This window comes from Trachemys scripta, chromosome 17 (genome assembly GCF_013100865.1).
Source record: "Trachemys scripta elegans isolate TJP31775 chromosome 17, CAS_Tse_1.0, whole genome shotgun sequence".
Taxonomy (NCBI): Eukaryota; Metazoa; Chordata; order Testudines; family Emydidae; genus Trachemys; species Trachemys scripta.
Genome location: NC_048314.1, coordinates 5,032,803 through 5,053,128, shown reverse-complemented (window position 1 = coordinate 5,053,128; position 20,326 = coordinate 5,032,803). Strand labels below are relative to the sequence as shown.

The window sequence follows — 20,326 nt, the reverse complement described above, 5'->3', positions numbered from 1 at the left end:
CCCCCCCCAACTGCCCCCCAGGACCCTACCCACTACCTGTACCTTGACTGCCCAAAACTTTCTCCCCTCCCCCCAAAAAGCCCCCCCCCCCGTTTCTTGACTGCCACCTCCAGAACCTTCCTGCCCCCTGGCCCCCTTACCCTGCTGCTCAGAACAGGGCTCTGTGCGAGCCGGACACGTGGCTGAGCTCCCCAGCACAACAAAACCCGGTCCCCGGCCCGGACCGGGCTGCAGGGGAGAGCTGCCCTTGTATCAGCACAAAGTGCTCTCGCTCCCGTTTTGCTACGCTGCATGGCAGAAACCGCTCCCAGTTGCAAAAGGGGAGGGCTGCACTTTGTGCTGATACACTTGCTCAGAATGCAGGGCGGATCCGGCTCCTCTACAGCTGCTCTGGAGTCCAGCCCGGGACTTTCCTGCAGCCCTCCCAGCCGCTCGGTCTGCTCTGCCGGGGGAGGGGGGAAATCCCGAACATTGTGAGTGCTTTACAAATTCCCCCCGGACGCTATTTTTAGTACAAAAAAAAGGACATGTCCGGGTAAATCCGGACGAATGGTAACCCTAAGCAGGTGGGAATCACACTCCTCACATTCTGGCAGAAAGGCTTGTCCTAGCAGTGTGCAGGGATTGATAGATTAGGAAGTGGGAGGGAAGGAGCCATGCAGGGCTCTCAGATCTGAACTGCAAAAAGTGTCAGGCCCTTTGGATCTCAGCTTCAGTGTAAAACTACTGGCCAAGTCCCAGCACACTGCTAAAAAGGCTCTTGGATCTGGGCTTCCTGCCCCAGCTGTGGTTTCTGCACCAGTAATGGGGCTGCTGGCTAAGCAATGGAGACAGACACTTCAGCTGTTTCATAGAACTGTATCCTGCTTGTTCCCCTTTGGTCCACCACTGGGGAACCTGGGCTTTTTGCAGGGCCCTTGCTAACTGCTATCTGCATTGTCTGTCCCAATGGCTCTCTCAGCTGCAGGCCAGCTTCCCACAGGAGGAGAGTCACAGGCGCCTACACAATTACTGCCCCTCGGCCTTTTACATCCTGACACTGCTACACGAGGGCTACAAATTTGACGAGCAAATGTGGAGCAACATCCATTTCCGCCAGAAGGTAAGGAGCCATTGTCGGTCCGGCTTGTGACAGCGACTGCCACTCCTCCCAGGGTCGCTGTCTCCAACCTTGGCCACAGTTATCACTACACAGTGTGAGAATTATGCCCACTAACAGGGCTGGCCTTACCATGAGGCAAACTGAGGCGGTCGCCTCAGGTGCCAGACTGTGGGGGGGTGCCACTAGGACCCAGAGTGTAGAAAATTGTGTCTGCTGCTGGTGCATATGTATTCTCTCTGCTCTAGATGCACAGAGATGGTGGAGTGCTGTGCTGGAGAAAGGAGGGCAAAAGAGACATAACAGGCAAGCAGGAGAAAAGGTGAGAGGGAATAACAGAAAGCAGCAGGAGCTGCAGGGAGAGAGAGGAGGAGGAGCCTCTTATGTACCTCTCTAGCACCTCCAGGAGCCTGGACTGATTAACACCAGCTTCTCAGGGAGCTTCCTGGTTCCTGCTGCTTCCCTGAACCCACTTGAGGACAACAGGCAGTCAACTGAAGTACTAGGAGCCAGTTAGGCCCTTAAGATGCTGATACCTTCCCTCACTCAGGCCCTGCTACCAGCCTGCTTATTTGTCCTCTTCAATTGAGTGTTGAGAGCCACTATAGCTGACGCAGAACAGCAGTCATGAGTGAAAGAAGAAAACACCCCTCTGGGGCAGCAATCAGAAAAAGAAAGAAAGCAAAGGAAGCTTTTCTATCTAAGGAGGAAGGAGCTCTCCTGAGATACATAGACACAAATGTTCACAGTGAGCCTTCCGGACACAGTGAGGATGTGAGTGGTGAGGAGATGCCTGATCTTCCAGTTAGTCAGAGTGCAGGTGACCTGGCAGCTACTGTAGCATCCATATCTCCATCTCAAATGGATGTAACCATCACATTCCTGAAGAAAAGACTAGATCAGAGAAGAGTGTGGTGGAGGCGCAAGAAACAGCTGCTGCTGAGTTTAGTTCCTTAAGTCAAGATGATCCAGGACTGTGGACTGACTTGAGCAGTAGCCTGAGCGACTTCCTTGTACTGCATGCAGGGGTAAAAGTAACTTACAGGACTTACTGGTACTGCCGGAGTCCTGAGGGGGCGTGGCCTCATCCGGAAGAGGTGGGGCCTCATCCAGAAGAGTTGGGGCCTCTCAAGTTTTAAAGCCTGGGGCACCGGCTGTGGCTGGGAGCCTCAGGGCCTTTAAATCAACCTGGGGCTCCCAGGTGCAGAGGTGGCTGGGAGCCCCCGGGGCTCAGGGGCAAATTAAAGGGCCTGGGACTCCGGCCGCCGCGGAGCTCCGGGCCCTTTAAATCCCCGTCGCCAAAGCCAGTGCGGTCCGACATGGTGTGCTGGCTCTTGCCGGTACGCTGTACCGGACCGGACCGGCTTACTTTCACTTCTGACTGCATGGGCCACAGCAAGAGAAAAACTTCATGTTCCCCAAAGACAATGAAAATAGAAGTTTGCATCCAACACATTACTGGCGTGAAATCCCCAATGGTGACAAAGTGTAGTGGCTTATGTACTCAAAAACCCAGAATGCTACATACTGTTTTTGTTGCAAACTCTTCCAGTCTAATGTTCCAGCCACATTGGATTCTACAGGAACAAAGGACTGGAAAAATCTGGCTAGAAATCTGGCATGCCATGAGAAGGCAGCAAATTACCAGAGAGCATTCCATAGGTGGAAAGAGCTTGAGGTTAAAGGCCACCATAGATGATCAGCATCAAGAGACGATTGCATCAGAGTCTCTTTACTGGCAAAATGTTCTGAAAAGACTCATTGCCATTGTGAGAATGCTTGCTACCCAAAACTTAGCACTGCGTGGCACTTCAGATCAGCTGTATGTGCCAAACAATGGAAACTTCCTTACAATTGTGGAGCTGATGGCTGAGTTTGATGCTGTACTCTAGGAGCATCTAAGACGAGTCACCACCCAAGAAATGTACACACACCACTACCTAGGAATCATAGAATCATAGAATCATAGAATATCAGAGTTGGAAGGGACCTCAAGAGGTCATCTAGTCCAACCCCCTGCTCAAAGCAGGACCAATTCCCAGCTAAATCATCCCAGCCAGGGCTTTGTCAAGCCTGACCTTAAAAACCTCCAAGGAAGGAGATTCCACCACATCCCTAGGTAACGCATTCCAGTGTTTCACCACCCTCCTAGTGAAATAGTTTTTCCTGATATCCAACCTGGACCTCCCCCACTGCAACTTGAGACCATTGCTCCTTGTTCTGTCATCTGCCACCACTGAGAACAGCCGAGCTCCATCCTCTTTGGAACCCCCCTTCAGGTAGTTGAAGGCTGCTATCAAATCCCACCTCATTCTTCTCTTCTGGAGACTAAACAATCCCAGTTCTCTCAGCCTCTCCTCATAAGTCATGTGCTCCAGACCCCTAATCATTTTTGTTGCCCTCCGCTGGACTCTTTCCAATTTTTCCACATCCTTCTTGTAGTGTGGGGCCCAAAACTGGACACAGTATTCCAGATGAGGCCTCACCAATGTCGAATAAAGGGGAACGATCGCGTTCCTCGATCTGCTGGCAATGCCCCTACTTATACAGCCCAAAATGCCGTTAGCCTTCTTGGCAACAAGAGCACACTGTTGACTCATATCCAGCTTCTCGTCCACTGTGACCCCTAGGTCCTTTTCTGCAGAACTGCTACCTAGCCATTCGGTCCCTAGTCTGTAGCAGTGCATGGGATTCTTCCGTCCTAAGTGCAGGACTCTGCACTTGTCCTTGTTGAACCTCATCAGGTTTTTTTCTGCCCAATCCTCTAATTTGTCTAGGTCCCTCTGTATCCGATCCCTACCCTCTAGTGTATCTACCACGCCTCCTAGTTTAGTGTCATCTGCAAACTTGCTGAGAGTGCAGTCCACTCCATCTTCCAGATCATTAATAAAGATATTAAACAAAACCGGCCCCAGGACCGACCCTTGGGGCACTCCACTTGAAACCGGCTGCCAACTAGACATGGAGCCATTGATCACTACCTGTTGAGCCCGACGATCTAGCCAGCTTTCTATCCACCTTACAGTCCATTCATCCAGCCCATACTTCTTTAACTTGGTGGCAAGAATACTGTGGGAGACAGTATCAAAAGCTTTGCTAAAGTCAAGAAATAACACATCCACTGCTTTCCCCTCATCCACAGAGCCAGTTATCTCATCATAGAAGGCAATTAGGTTAGTCAGGCACGACTTCCCCTTCGTGAATCCATGCTGACTGTTCCTGATCACTTTCCTCTCCTCTAAATGTTTCATAATTGATTCCTTGAGGACCTGCTCCATGATTTTTCCAGGGACTGAGGTGAGGCTGACTGGCCTGTAGTTCCCCGGATCCTCCTTCTTCCCTTTTTTAAAGATGGACACTACATTAGCCTTTTTCCAGTCATCTGGGACCTCCCCCGATCGCCATGAGTTTTCAAAAATAATGGTTAATGGCTCTGCAATCTCACCCGCCAACTCCTTTAGCACCCTCGGATGCAGCGCAACCGGCCCCATGGACTTGTGCACGACCAGTTTTTCTAAATAGTCCCGAACCACTTCTTTCTCCACAGAGGGTTGGTCATCTTCTCGCCATGCTGTACTGCCCAGTGCAGCAATCTGGGAGCTGACCTTGTGCGTGAAGACAGAGGCAAAAAAATCATTGAGTACATTAGCTTTTTCCACATCCTCGGTCACTAGGTTGCCTCCCTCATTCAGTAAGGGGCCCACACTTTCCTTGATTTTCTTCTTGTTGCTAACATACCTGAAGAAACCCTTCTTGTTACTCTTAACATCTCTTGCTAACTGCAACTCCAAGTGTGATTTGGCCTTCCTGATTTCACTCCTGCACGCCTGAGCAATAATTTTATACTCCTCCCTGGTCATTTGTCCAATCTTCCACTTCTTATAAGCCTCTTTTTTGCGTTTAAGATCAGCAAGGATTTCACTGTTTAGCCAAGCTGGTCGCCTGCCATATTTACTATTCTTTCTACACATCGGGATGGTTTGTTCCTGCAACCTCAATAAGGATTCTTTAAAATATAGCCAGCTCTCCTGGACCCCTTTTGTGATTGTGGCAGATCTGAAATCAGCAAGATATTATTCTGCTATTCTGGACTACACACCTGACATCAGCCATACAGAACAAATGACTTTAATGGTGCATTTTGTAACAACAGAACCTAGTGAAAATGTCCCTGCAATGGTGACTGTCAGAGAGCATTTTCTAGAATTTATTGACATTGATGATACAACAGCACACTTGGTATGACAAATGTGCTTCTTAAAAAGCTGGAAGATACAGGAATTGCGATAGCTGACAGGGCTACGATAATGGTGCCAACATGAGAGGAAAGAACAGAGGAGTGCAGACACGGATCCGAGAGTTAAACCCTTGAGCTTTTTTTGTCCCATGCAGTTCTCATTCATTGGTGGTCAGTGATGCAGCATCAGCTTCTAGTGAGGCTGAATTGTTTAATGTAATTCAAAGCATCTATGTATTTTTCTAATCTCTGCATCAACTCATCAATGGCAAATTTTGAAGCAACATCTGGGAATATCCTCTCTGACACTGAAACCACTGAGTGCCACATGATGGGAAAGTCGAGTGGAGGTGATAAAGCCTATCAAACACCAAATTGGGAAGATAGATGATGCCACAGTTGCCATTATGGAGGATAATGCTATGACAGGAACTGTTTGTGGGAGAACAGTGGCAGAGGGAAATGGAATCACCAGAAACATACATAACTTCAAAATTCTGTGTGGCTTAGTGTTGTGGCATGACATACTGTTTGAAATCAATGTTGTAAGCAAGAGACTCCAAGGTGTTGACCTTGATATATCTGGAGCAATGGAACAACTGGACAAAGCAAAGTCATACCTACAGTCTTACCAGTCAGATGAGGGATTTCAAAACATTCTGAAGAGTGCACAGAAATTGGCAGAGGAACTTCACACTGAAGCTATTTTCCCACCCAATCAAGAATACAAGAGTCACCGAAGAAGAAGACATTTTGATTACGAGGCATGGGATAATCCCATAAGAGACCCCAAACAACAATTCAAAGTTGAATTCTTTAACTAGGTGCTAGATTGTGCAATACAGTCGGTTGAAGAACGTTTCATGCCGCTCAAGGAAAACAGCAGTATACTTGGGATGTTGTATGATATTCAAAAACTCCTCACTATACCTGAAGAAGACCTATAACAAATGCAGGGCACTAGAGATAGTGTTGACACATGATGACATGCACGATATTGATGCGAGTAATTTAGGTGATGAACTGAAAGCCCTTTCAAGATACATTTCAGCAGGATCAACTCCAAAGGGTGTTCTGGAATATATGTCCACAAATAAGTTGACCACCCTCTTTCCAAATACTTTTGTTGCTCTGCGCATACTTCTAACACTTCCCGTAACAGCTGCCAGTGGAGAACGCAGCTTCTCCAAGCTGAAGTTAATAAAAACACATCTATGCTCCACAATGACACAGGAGAGGCTGGTCGGCCTTGCAACCATCTCAACAGAGAATGAACTGGCCCAGACTGTGGACCTTCAGGAAGCAGTTCAAATCTTTGCAACCAAGAAGGCACCGAAAGCACCACTTTGATTATTCAAACAGATAAAAATGCCAGTGTTTACTATGCAGACAAGAAGTTACATTTGCTGTTCAGGTGTCTGAAAGTTAAGTGTTACTTAAAATTTTTGAACAAGGCATTTTAAGTTGTTAGTTCTCCTTTATTGGGGTAGGCAGCAGAGCAGTACCATGAGAGGCGTAGAACAGGAAGAAGGCAGAATTGAGACCTTTCATCCCGCCTCAGGTACCAAAATGTTGTGGGCCGGCCCTGCCCACTAATGCAAATGGCTATTCACCTGCACCTGGTAACTAAGAATCTGACCTGCTGAGTTCTGAGTGCCCTCGACTCCGACTGGTTTGCCTGGGAATCAAGGGCACTCAGCATCACATCACCAAAGGTGGCTGCACTTAGCAGGACTGAGCCCTGAAGAGGCTTGATTCCGGCTACATCCTTCCTCCTGGCTGTGAGAGGAAGAGCAGATCTTCGGTGGTAGCAGGCTATGGTGTGCTGTCATGGAAAGTTCTGCACTAGTGGCCACATGGCTTCACCACACGTTCCCTAGAGATCACAGGGCCAAATTCTTTTTTCCTTTACACTGGCGTAAATCCAAATGAACCTCATTGACTTCAGTGGAGTCAGATAGGTTTCACAGCAGGCTTTTGTCACAGCTGGCTGAGGTAGTCCAGAGGTCACAGGGACATTGTGCAGGGGATGGAAGTGTGGAGAATGATGGCAGATTTGTAAGGGGAAAATAAAACTAAATCATCCATCAGAGGTGTCACTGCAGGGGCAAGGTCTGCTTCTGAATCGTTGCAATGGCTCCAGTCCCAAAGAAGTGTCACTGCTTGTGACCCCAAAGGCCCTGGGCCACAATGCTAATGAGGGCTGGCCTGTAATGGCCAGTTCGGGGTACAGAATCCAAGAATGGGGCAGCAGGAGGACGCTGGGAGAGCTGCATTGGGGGACACTAGCAATGAATGTCTGTGTAGGGCTGAATCGGCCCTGTGAGAGGAGCATTGAGGTGAAAGTAAGCCGGTCTGGTCCGGTACGGTGTACCGGCAAGAGCCAGTACGCTGTGCCGAACTGGACCGGCTTCCCCAGGCTGGCGATTTAAAGGGCCCAGGGCTCCCTGCAGCGGCCGGAGCCCCGGGCCCTTTGTCTCCCAAGCCCCGCTGCCAGAGCCCTGGGGTAGCGGTGGCAGGGCTCCAGTGGTGATTTAAAGGGCAGGGAGCCCAGGGCCCTTTTAATCACTGCCGGAGCCCTGCTGCTGCTACCCTGGGGCTCCGGCAGCAGGGCTCAGGCGGGGCTTTAAAGGCCTGGGGCTACCCGCAGTGGCCAGAGCCCCTGGCCCTTTAAATCACTGCCGGAGCCCCAGGGCTCCCAGCTGCCTCTGCAGCTGGTAGCTCTGGGGTGATTTAAAAGCCCTGGGGCTCCCAGCCACAGCCGGAGCCCCTGGGCCTTTAAATCTTGATTTAAAGAGCCCTGGTATTTAAAGGCCCCATTTCTTCTGGTTGAGGCCACACCCCCTGTGCAGGACTCCGGTGTACCGGTAAGTCCTTTAAGTTACTTTCACCCCTGGAGGAGCACCACTTCTACTGCCCCTGTAGGAACTGGGGGGATCAGAAGGGGATGTCAGGCTCCTGGTGTGCTGGCTCCTGCTGGCTGCATTTGCATAGCACAGTGACCTCGGGCAGAGCCATGGTAACGGCCCTCCTGCATGGGGATACATTTTTGATGCACATGGCTTCAGAGAAGCCAAGCTCCAGCTAACCAGGCCAGACTGTATTGGTCTCAGGGACCAGAACCTGCAGAGAGAGGCACAAGAATTTCTCCCGCACAAGCTCTGGAGGCAGCAGGGGCTTCGGGCTCCAAATACTTTGCCAGCACATTAACATGCTCGCTTGCTCTTTCCCCAGGCTGCGAATACAGACATCGGCTGGACCTTGGGCTACATGCTGAACCTCACCAACATGATCCCGGCGGAAGCCCCCGAACAAGTGAAAGGGCAGCAGCACGGGCTCTGGGCAGCCGCCATCTTCTTTATTGTCCTGACCGCTGCAGTGGCACTGATGGCCATTCTCGTCCTGTGCCTCTGGAATCCCACTTAGCAGCCCGAGTAATGTACGGAGAGCCCCTCTCACCAACCCAGGAAAGGGGAAGTGGCACAAATGATGGCAAGTGTTGGGAGGCCTTCAAGGCATTCGCCATCTCTTCAGGATACCTGCCTGGTTCCTCTCAGTGAACACCTCCCTCCAAAGAAGGCCAAGGGGGGATCTGATCAGCGTTTAGAACTATCTCCCGGGCGAAGAGCTCTGATCAGAGAAGTCTCTTTAACCGAGCAGACAAAGGATGACTGAGAGCCAGTGGCTGGAAGCTGAACTAGACCAATTTGGACTAGAAATAAGGCATTTTTTTAAAATAGGGAGAGTAACTAATCACTGCCTAAATATATGGGGGAGTTTCCCATCACGTGATGTCTTTCAGTCGAGACTGGCTGTCTTTCTAGACATGCTCTAGCTCACTTAGAAGCCATGGGTACAGAGCCGGAGTCCAGGAGTGTGGCTGGACAGCCTGTGTTACACAGGAGGTCAGGCTGGATGATGCTAATGCGCCCTCTGACATTCACTGCTGGATCGGAGAGATTCTTGCAGCAGCAGCAGGAGGGCCAGCCACACATGTAGGCACGGATCCTGAGTGCGAGGAAGGCGTGTGCTCTGGCAGATCAGGATGGGGCCTTGTACCTTTAAGTCATGTAGCCTGTTAGCCCTTTGGTGCCCAGAATGATGCCTGCAGGTGTGTGGCAGCACTCTGGTGAGAAGATGGCAGCCTTCTCAGTGCCCTCTCCCTCTCCCTCTCCCTCCCCATGCTGCGGCATCAACTGTTCCTGCCTCCTTTGTTTCCTTTGTGCATGTTAAGCAGTACCTTCCCAGACCTACAGAAGAGCTCTGTGCAGCTCAAAAGCTTGTCTCTCGCACCAACAGCAGTTCGGGCAGGAAATATCTTTCATTGGACCACCTTGTCTCTCAGGATCGAAGTCAGTTATTTTAGAAATATTTATTGGAATTTCACAGAAGAGAAAATAATGAGCAGCTGATCTGAACACTGCAAAGGCTGCTTCCACTGGCCCTGTATGTGTAGATTTGATTTAAATAAAACCCTCCACCCCACCCCAAAACCTCAGCTCTAGGCACACTGACATCTCTTCACAAAAACACTCCCTCCAACAGCATCACAGGCTCCTACTCAACTAAACCAACTCCAAGGGACCATCCAGGAATTCCCAGCAACAGAGAGCGTCGCCCCACCCCAGCCAGCCACCCCCCTCAGCCCTTGTGAGGAGTGGTTTTTACAGCACCCCCTAACAGTTAACGAATTCAGGCTCTCTTGGTCTAAGGAGAGGAACAAGAGCCAAACAAGGAGCCCTCCTGCTGGCAACTTCCTCTTCCAGGCTGCAGCTCCCGTGCCTGGGCTAGCCATGGCTGTGGCAGCAGGGCATGGGCCAGGCAATGCAAGGGGCTGAGTGAACTTACAAAGGGTATGCCAGGTCCAGGCTGTGAGTGACCTCAGAGCGGCTGTGCCTGCCAGTGGCCCTGGGGGTGGGTAAGGGTTTGAGGCAGGGTACAGTGGCCTGAACTAAGCAAAGGCCCTGCAGCAGGGCCGGCTCCAGGCACCAGTCCAGCAAGCAGGTGCTTGGGGTGGCCAAGGGGAAGGGGCGGCACGTCGGGCTCTTCGGCAGCGGGTCCCTCTCAGAGGGAAGGACCTGCCACCGAAGAAGAAAGCGGCACGGTGGAGCTGCCGCCGATCGTGATTGCGGCTTTTTTTTTTTTTTTTTTTTTTTTCCCCGCAGCTTGGGACGGAAAAAGCCCTGGGGCTGGCCCTGCCCTGCAGGGTGGAGGGCAGGAGTGTCCTGCTCAGCCTGTTCCAGGTAAGCACCCTGCAGCGCTGAGAGGCTGTGTCATCAAAGAGCCGGCGCCGTGCACAGGCCGGTGTCAGTGAGCTGCAGGGTCAGGGGACGGAGCCACTGCGCAGACCCATGCTGGCAAAGGCTCCATGGTGTACATGGGTTGCACAACCTGTGCCAGCTGGGAGGCCTAGCACAACAGAGATGGTGTGTGATCTCACAGGGCCCTGAGCCAGGTGAGGGCTATGAAGGATTGATGGGCTGAGCAACTCCCCAGAGGCTTGGGCCAAGTGAGAGGCTAGGCAGAAAGGAGGGCCAAGGGAGCTCCCCGAGGCCAGTGGGGGCTGAGTGAGCTCCCAGAGGCTCATGCACCGCATAGCTGATGGGCTGAGCGAGCCCCAGGGGCTGGTGCCCAGGAACCACCCTGCAGTTTCTGGGACCCTTTTTGCAAAGTAGAGACCCTAGGTCACCTCCCTTCCCCCCCATCAGGTTATTTTTATCTACTCCCATGAGCCCTGCTCTCTCTGTGTTCTTAGCTTCCCCATGGCTCCTTTCAGCTCCACTGACTACTTCCTTCTTCTGGCTCTCCCTGATCCCTCTGGGCTTTGCTAGGCCTGTTTCTCTGGCTGCCCTCCCCACAGTGCCTCAGCTCCTGTCACTTGTCCATCTCCCCCACCCTGCATTCCTTCCCTCCAACCCAGTGCTCAGTCCCTCAAGGTCTAGCTCCCTGCTGTGGCCCAACTTCATGGAACCGATTGGGACAACACCAGTGTTCACCTGACCAGGGACAATCCCCACAACCCAAGATGTCTGGGCACAGGGCCCTTTGCCTCTGGTCGATCCATGGGGCTTGGAGGGGCCACCCACCCTATGCCTGATTCATGTGCATTCATTTACAGCCATGCAAAGTGGGTGTGAAATGCTCCCCAACCAGAACAGCGCTGTTTTTACACTGCGTTGGGCCCAGGGAATCAAGACTGCCTCCCTGTCCTCTGAGTGGCATCTTGCCTCCCACAGTCTGGCCTCAATGGGTCTGTCGGCACTGCCATTAGACCCCTGCAGCAGGCCTGTGCCAGCTGACTCATGCTCGTGGGGCTCGGGCTAAGGAGCTATTTACTTGTCCCAAGCCCAAATGTCTACACCACACTCAAACAGCCCCTGGGCCCGAGTCAGCTGGCACGGGCCAGCTGTGGGTATGTAACGGCAGCGTGGGCATATCCAGTGACGACAAGGTCCAGCTTCCCCCACTTCTATTGCAGCTGGTGGGAAGTGGGGATTAAGGCCTTAGCCAGGCCCCCTCTTCTGGAGGAGCCGGTTCTTCTTACCACTTAATCTGCATCTTTGAATCCCAAGTTCTTGCTACAGAAAGAGCTGGTGGCTAGGTCTGAGATGGGAAAACTCCGTTTGCTGTGTCAGCACCTCTCAGAGTGACCTTCATGAGACACCACCCCTGTCTTGCACCCAGATCCCACCTCACACCCACTCTCCAGCCAGACCTGTCATTTCACTTTGATTATTGGGAAATACTGAGGCCAGACACATGCCATAGAAAATGCTATTTCTGCTACAGAAACGAATCCTGCAGGGTTTCTGGATAATGGGGTCCCACACTGGGAAGCGTCTTGTGTAGGCAGCTTCATTAAATACCTAGCAGGGCTGGCAATGGTCAGACCTGAATGAATTGGCGCAAGCTTCTCCTGTTCTCTGGGAGACATGAGTAAGGTGAGGTGGGGTTCCCAGCCCAGCTGGCTTCTTGTGGAGTCTGGCAGGAAGAAGCATCTCTTCTCTAAGGGCAGGCAGCCCCAATGCTGGCCTGGGCAGCAAAGCACTTGGGGAAAATGCCAAAGTTGCCATTGCAATGGCCTTCAAGCCATTCCTCATTCACTGGGAAAATACAAAGGAACAGGGTAAGGACCTAGCAATCCCCTGAATTGCCTAACCAGGGAGAGACAAGCCTTGCTAAGGGTGACATTCACCCCTGCGCAAAGGGCCAGTATAGGCCCATGCACATGTCAGTCCCCCATAAGGCCTAGTGGCTTAACTGTCAGGAAGCCTTTTGTTCCCCAACTTGTCCCCATCTCCCCCCTGCAAACAGACTCCTGAAGCTGCCCAGCAAAGAACTTCAGGCGGAACTAGAAAGCTACCTTCGGAGAGAATGTCCAGCGTGTCTCCTTCATTGAATTCCAGATCCTCTGGCCTTTGCGCCGTGTAACCGTGGTGTGCTACCATCCTGTAGAGAACAGGTCTGTCTGAACAGGCATCTGTGCCCTATGGGACAAGGCCATGTTGTAAACCACAGGCAGAGCAGAAATTAAACCAGAATCTAGTGAGGCAGAACAGCATCCCAAAGGGACCCGTACCTGGCACCAGAGTGTCAGCCTCCCATCTGTCACCTCCTGCCACATCTTCCCCATCTCCTCTTCTCCCGAAATCACAATGAACTGTTTGCTGTCTGAAAGCCTGCAGCTGAAGTAAGAGAGGAGGTCAGAGAGAACGTACTAGGGCCAAATTTAGAGGTGAATCTAAGCTTGTGCAACTTGCATCTCCCTCTGATTCCCTAAGCATGTCAGTCCAGGAACTCCAGGGTATGTCTGTGCTGTAGCTGGAGGTGTAATTCCCCGTTCAGACAGACAGACCCGTGCTAGCTGGCCTCGAGCTAGTGTGCTAACAGGAGAAGTGTAGCTGTGGTGCCACAGGCGGGGCAGGGGCTAGCTGACCTGAATACGTACCTAGGTTTTCAGATAGGATTGGACACAGAGTGTTTAGGCTGGCGAGCCCATTCTGTTGCTTGTGCCACCACCACGGCTACGCTGCTATTCTTAGCACACTAGCTCAATCCAGAGTTAGCGCATATGAAATTACCCCTCCAGCTCCAGTAGACAAAACTTCAGTCTGCTTTAGACTTACACAAGACCTCTAAACTGGCCATACAAAGTGCAACTGAGTTGAACTTGGTGTGCCTTAAATGTTGTGCTGGCTGGGAGAAAATCATTTGTAGGTCAGGGGTGTCTACAATAGCATTTCTCTTTAAATTTCCCCTTCTTTCACTACTGCCGGTGCAGTTCCATATTCCTTTGGTCCTGTGAAACCTCCCTACTCACACATTCCCTGTCCCCAGGGAGTCACTGTTATGTTCTAAAGCAATGAGGTGGAATATCCAGGGACAGGGCTCTGTGTGACTATTCAGTTGGGAGAGGGGACACAGCGCTGGTTCGTATGTACTCATCTTGTGAACTGTGCCTATGGCTGTCTGAGCCCTGTTGAAGAACAACATGGACGGTAGACATGCCCTTAATGCCTAGCTCCTTGGGCAAACACCTCTTCAGAGAACTGCAATGACAAGAGGAAAGCTGCAGCTCACCAGGAAGGAGAAACTCCAACTCAGTCTTTGGCACCAGCTCAGAGTAGCCAGAGTGTGACCCTATTTCCAGTCTGTGACCAAGCCTACCTCAGCTTCCCAAGCTCTGCCTGCTGGCTGAACGTCTCCCTCAGCAGAGACCTGAGGTCTGACAGGGTCAGGGCCTTGTTCACTTTAACTGTATAGTCACAGTGGACTTTCAGCAGGATGGATCTGTTCTCGCTGGAGGATGCTTTGTCCTGAGCCAGTGGGACCTGCTGCCAAACAGGGAGCAAAGGAGAATCTGCTCTGGATGGGTTGGTTAGAGCAATTTCACCAGCAAATATCTGAATAACAATAATGCCTATTCTTATAACAGCAGAGCTCCAAGCACTTTACAACGTCCTTGTGAGGTAGGGAAATATTATTATCCCCCCTTTACAGCTGGGGTGTCGAGGCACAGATACATGAGGTGACTTACCCAGGAAGTCCCTGGTGGAGCAAGGAACCGAACGCAGGTCTCACACATCTCAGCCAGTGCCCCGACCACTAGTCCATCCTTCCATACCCGGAGTCAAGAGTGGGGGCCTAACCCAAATGCCAACCTCAGTGCCACCAAACTCCATGTGGCATAAAATCTGAGCCAGGATCCAGATGTGAATTTCACATATGGGGCCCATTTCTCAAAACCCTGGATCCAAACACTTCCATTTTTCCCCGAGGAAGAGTCTGGATCTGAATCCTATAATTCAGACACATCTACTCAGCACGGGAGTTCTGCTTATGCCAGAGGGGAGACGTACTCCCTGTGTTATCATGCAAACATGTCCCTACCGTGATGCTGCCAGGTCCCATAATTTCTTGTGGAAATTTCAGCTGCCAGTCCATGCAGCTTGGCACAGCACTGACTCCAAAATCACAGGCAGCCTAGTGGCTGTGCCAAATGAAGTGGGGCTACTGGTGACCTGACCAGCAGCTGCCTCTGACAAAGAAAGGCTCTGTAGGTACAAGTCCCACGTGAGGTAGGAAAAGGATACAGAGGTGATTTCACTGACCCCAGAAATGCACTGCTCTCTGTGATAGAACACAGTGGTTGTTAACAGCACAGAGCAACAGTATGGGCCTGGAAGAGGAAGATAAAGGACTCAGGGGTAACAGACAAAAGTCCATCTGGGAGTTAGGATCTCTCTGGGATGGGGGGAGGGGAAACTGGTCTGGAAGAAAAGGCTTTCCAGTGAGCCCCAAAGTTTTGGGGTGGCTCTGGAGTTTTGGTGGAACCGGGCTGAATCTACCTTTATCTTTGGCACCAGTGATTTTATAGTCTTAATGGTTTGTGATGTTGGGGAACATTGCACCTGCAAGTCTGCTTGCGGATCAGCATCATTTGCAGCAGTGTCTTCTCCTTCAGCAGGTCCTGCAGAGCAAAACATTGCCAAACAGCCATCATGACAATGGGCGGGGCCTCTTTGGAGGAGATGGGGTTGGACAGCTTTGGGGGGTCCCACTGAGCCGCATCTGGAGGGACTCCAGGCAGTGTGAGAAGCCACCGATTTTATTGCCTGAGCTGTCCATCCCTCCCCTCTCAGGGACTGGCATATAAAACCCTGCCTGCCCTCGGCACCATAGCAAGGGGGGCAAGTGACAAATGGCAGCAGCTGCATTTATTGGACACCAGCTCTGAATCACCAGGTGCCTGCCAACCAGTTCGTTTCAATTTGGACACAGTCCTGGCCCCCAGTCTCTGTTCAGAGCAGAATGAGTGGGCCACAGCAAAGTGTGTGCAGTCATCCCTGACACGCGGAATCTACCCTGCTACCAGGGTGCTCTTGGGTTACACAGTCAGTCCCTGCCAGTAACCACATGCTGCAAGTGGGGAGCTAGCCTTGCTGGTATTGTAGGTTCCCTAGAGCAGTGGTGTTTTGGGGGACTGGTGGGTGATCCCACACAACTCCCATTGGGATCCTTATCCCCACATGCCCCTTCAGTCCCAGAAAGCAGGATTTACCTGGCTGCTGGTGGTCCATTTCTTGCAAGTGAGGCCGGTTGGGGGGCACTTTAATGGGGGGAAGAGGGATCCCATTACTGACTTTCTGCAAGAGAACAAAATAAAAACAAACTGATCAGACACATGAGGAGAGTATGGCTGAGGCCAGTGTCAAGCAGAACAGTTCTAAGGAACTAGAGTTTTGGGAAATCAGCTCCCTCATTCCTCATTGGCCAGAAGGAGCAGGTGGCAGCTGGTTTGCGTCACTGAGTAGATTGCAGGCTATGACTTTAAGGGTGGGCAGAGCCTCGGGGATGGCTAATTCATTAACTCACGTATGAAGTGGAGCACTCAGGCTCCTCCAGGCTCCCCCAGAGGGTGGCTACCCACCTGGTACCCATATGGGGTTGTTTTATTTTGCTGCACTGTTCACTTTGTTAACCTCTCTGGGATCCCAACCCCACATTTAGCCTGGGGATGGCCACCTCCCCATCTGACCAAAAATGGAATCTGTCTTGACTGGGATTTCCATGGCTGATCCCTCTGACCCAAGGGCTCATCTGCCCCTCACTCAGCTCCAAAGTTCTGCACTGAACAGACTGGGTGTCTGCACTGAAATGGTTTACAGCAGGAAACCCTACCAACTCCATAGGATGGATGATAAAAGAGTCATAGAATAGCAGGGTTGGAAGGAACCTCAGGAGGTCATCTAGTCCAACCCCCTGCTCAAAGCAGGACCAATCCCCAGACAGATTTTTGCCCTAGTTTCCTAAATGGCCCCCTCAAGAATTGAGCTCACAACCCTGGGTTTAGCAGGCCAATGCTCAAACCACTGAGATATCCCTCCCCCCAAAGAGCCAGTTTCTCAACCACAGTAGGGCCAGTGGAAGTTCATTCACTAGAGGCCACTAGTGTGTCAGAACCGAAGTGGACTCTGAAATTCCCTGCTCGCTGCAGTGGGCACGTGGGTGTGAGTCACATCTTGTCTGCTGGAGGATTCAAGTGGAGACAGCTTTCAGCCGGGTCAAGCCATTAGAGCAAGGCTGCATTGGTTACAATATGGTGGGTCCTAATTGTGAGGAGGAGGGGGTAAAAGAAATTGATTTTTTCCAAAATGGAAGCTTAGACTTTGCAGGAAACAGATCAGAGCTGTGGAAAAAATCCACCTTTTCCTTTTGCCTGCTGCTTGGATTTCCAATTGTCCCTGGCTGGTTGAAAGCCCTGGACCTACACATGGGGTGAGTCTGAAGAGAGAGTCCACTGCCTTGCTCTGTGGTTCAGAGACCTGCCACTCACACAGCTCGAGTGGCCTGGCTGTGTTTTCTCTCCCTGCCTCATCCCATAGTCACAAGATTGTCCCCTTACCCACTTATCAGCCTTGGGGGCATAAACTGGCTCCAGGTGAGAGGTCGGTATACGCAGTTTCTGGGAAACACAGAGCAGAACAGAAAACAAGGTGAGACCAGGCACACTTGAAACAGACACTCTTCTGCCCGGTGCAGGAGATTCTCTTCGCTGGCCTTGACAACCCCACCTTGCCCCTCAGTCATTCACACCCTTGTGGCATGTGTCATTTCCTGGCACGCCATCCTGACCAGGTCACTCTGTCTGCTGGCTCACTCTTCTCCATCATCCAGGGCCAGTGCAATCCATTAGGCGACCTAGGCGGTTGCCGAGGGTACTAGCATTTGGGGGACAGCATTTCAGGTCCTTCGGCGGCAGCCGGATCTTTGGCCGCCCCAGTCGGCGGCGGCATTTAGGCGGAGGGAGCTGGGGCAGGGCGGTGCGGGGAGGGCCACCTGCAGCAAGGGGGGGGCGGCCCGCAAAGGAACTGCTCCCCGCCCCAGCTCACCTCTGCTCCGCCTCCTCCCCTGAGCACGCCGCCCCGCTCTGCTTCTCTCCCTCCCAGGCTTGCCGCGCCAAACAGCTGATTGGCGCCGCAAGCCTGGGAGACAGGAGAAGCGGAGCAGCGATGGCGTGCTCGGGGAGGAGGCAGAGCAGAGATGAGCTGGGGCGGGGAGCTGCCGCACGGCTCCCCGGGCCGGGGGTGGGGGGCGGGTGCCTCAGGGCGGAGCGGGGTGGGGAGCTGCCGCGGGGGGGGAGGGGCCTTAGTGCGGAGAGCTGCCACAGGGCTCGGGGGGGGGCGCAAGGTGGAAGTTTCGCCTAGGGCGCGGAACATCCTTGCACCCTCCCTGCCATCATCACAAACACAAACTACTTGCCATCGCTTTCAAGGCCCTTCACAGCCTGTCCCCACCTTCCCATCATCGCTCAAGGTGCTGAATCCTGCCTGTGAGCCACCAGCCTTCCTCGCCCACTTGTTAACTTTTCAAGAGGCACCTTTGTGCTTCCTCCCATGTGGCCCCTCACATGCAGGAGGAGCTGCCTCCATCTTTCTTCAGTTTCCTCTTTATAACTCTCCTGTGCTGTGATGCCTACCAGAAAACTTGACAATGGTTAGGCTGCTGGTTGTGCCAAGACCACTGCCTGTCAGACTGACCATTCTTACCTCACTGTTTCTTTGTGCTCCCCCATCTGTCTTTGGGCCCATCCGTTTTCTCTGCCTTATACTTTGATTGTAAGCTCTCAGGGGCAGGCACTGTCTCTTTATTCTGAGTTAGTACAGGTCAATCCTGGCCCATGACGGGGCTCCTGGCCTCTATTCTAATATAAACAGCAATGTTTACATTGGCCCACTGGGGATTGCACGTGGGTGGTGACGCCCACTTGGGGACACGGCAGCACATTGCTCTCCCTTCTGAGGACCCTGCTTTCCATACAGCAGTTGCAAGAGGGCCACTGAATGAGCCCTAGACACATTTTGTGCACTTTATTCTGCAGGAGGTGAGGCTCCACAATTGGTGTGAATTGTGCCCCTGCTAGTGGTTCTCACCGAATGTTTCTAGTTGCATAATCCCCATGCAGGATCCACGTGTGTCGGAAGGGATAAGGATCAGAAAAAGCTGAGGTCTCCAGTTTACTGGCCAGTGGAATTAGAGAGGTGACAGGGAAAAGTCAATGGGATCTGAAAAAGCCCTGAACAACTCTTAACAGCTGCTGCTATTAGTGTCCAATCCATGAAAGTGAACTGGCAGTTTCAGAGAAGGTATCGTCATATCCCACCCTCTTGGCTGCTCCAGCTCCTGAGAGCTACCAAAGGAACATCCTATTAAAGCCCCAGCAAGCCCCAGCTGGCAGGGAGCGCTGTAGTGTCTACTGATGCTGTGCTAGAGGCAGGAGCACCAGCCTGCCAGTTCCACATACCTGTCCATCACATATGGCAGTAGCCCAGCCGTCTGCCCCTTTAGTTAGTACAAAGATGATAGTGCTGCCCTTCACTGCCATCTCTTCAGAGTCCTCAGGGTAATAATGAGTCACAACTTGATAGTAACCTGAGCCGCAGTCTCTGGAGAAAAAAATATAACAGCTTTACTCAGCACCCTTTGAGGCTATCACTCTCCCACTATGGGATGTGGACACCACTGGGTTTAACGGGATTTCCTTCTCTTTGCTCCACTGGTTACCCTTCTTGGAGACATTCAGGCTAGGAATGGGCATTGCCATCCTGTGACCTTTCCACTGGCTCTTCTGTCAATGCGCTTTGAAACATAAAGAGTGGTAGGACATTCACCGCTCCTTAGGTGCCAATGCCCCCTGGAACAATGCCACTCTTCTCTGGGTGGAGTCCCCGCTGCATTCTGCTGGAGGACCTGTCTTTTTACTGGGGTCTGAGGAAAGCCACACCCTTCTACTCTGTCCATCTAGGTACTTACGTGCCTCCATCCCCATAGCATCCAAGCATCTCACAACCATCAAGGACTGTCTCCTTCCCACACCGCTGTGCATTAGGAGAGCATCATTACCCCCATTTGCAGATGAGGAACTAAGGCAAAGAGTGATCAAGGGACACATTTTCAGAAGAACTCAGGGCCAAATTTTCAGAAGAGCTCAGAACTTACAGTTGGGACTAGACTTTCACTGTGGCTCCACTTCCAGTTAGACACCTAAATTTGTCCAGGGTCCAATGACAAGAGGGTTATGGATACAGTGTCTCACTTCAGAGCTCTAACCACGAGCCCATCCTTCCTCCCACATGGTGATTCTCCCTCACCATATACTCTCAGTTGTGAGCTGAGTAAACTCGAGAATGCTTCTCTTGAGAACATCTCCCCTCATAGGCAGCAGTAGCCTTGGCCTGTGTCTCCATGGTGCAATTATCACATTTATGGTCCGTCAGAGATGATAATCCATGAACTTTTGGAGAAGAACAGCCATCAGTGGATGATGGGACAGACTGGTGCAGACAGAGGTTCCCTCTTTTGCCTTCCAGCCATTTCTGAAAATTCACACAGTTCATTGCAAAGCCCCGCAGCCGTATCACTGTGCTAACTAGTAGAATATAGTACTGAGTCAAACACAGAGCACAGTTTTAACTGTCTGGATCACTTTC

The 20,326-nt window shown here is 51.8% G+C and overlaps 2 protein-coding genes across 2 annotated transcripts in view; one reads left to right on the top strand and one right to left on the bottom strand.

Moving 5' to 3' along the window:
• The window catches only part of ENTPD8 (ectonucleoside triphosphate diphosphohydrolase 8), a 27,055-nt gene extending 17,932 nt beyond the window's left edge, over positions 1–9,123 (top strand). Inside the window, exons 9-10 of the mRNA XM_034752065.1 lie at positions 962–1,102; positions 8,571–9,123. Coding sequence (XP_034607956.1) covers positions 962–1,102; positions 8,571–8,762 — 333 coding nt within the window. The 3' untranslated portion in view covers positions 8,763–9,123. The remainder of the gene's footprint in view (positions 1–961; positions 1,103–8,570) is intronic.
• Positions 9,124–10,476: 1,353 nt separating this feature from the next.
• NOXA1 (NADPH oxidase activator 1) overlaps positions 10,477–20,326 on the bottom strand; it is a 39,141-nt gene continuing 29,291 nt past the window's right edge. The window contains exons 8-15 of the mRNA XM_034752042.1: positions 19,141–19,282; positions 17,242–17,301; positions 15,898–15,982; positions 15,248–15,306; positions 14,004–14,170; positions 12,916–13,021; positions 12,700–12,823; positions 10,477–12,439 (exon numbers count right to left, since the gene is read on the bottom strand). Coding sequence (XP_034607933.1) covers positions 12,342–12,439; positions 12,700–12,823; positions 12,916–13,021; positions 14,004–14,170; positions 15,248–15,306; positions 15,898–15,982; positions 17,242–17,301; positions 19,141–19,282 — 841 coding nt within the window. The 3' untranslated portion in view covers positions 10,477–12,341. The remainder of the gene's footprint in view (positions 12,440–12,699; positions 12,824–12,915; positions 13,022–14,003; positions 14,171–15,247; positions 15,307–15,897; positions 15,983–17,241; positions 17,302–19,140; positions 19,283–20,326) is intronic.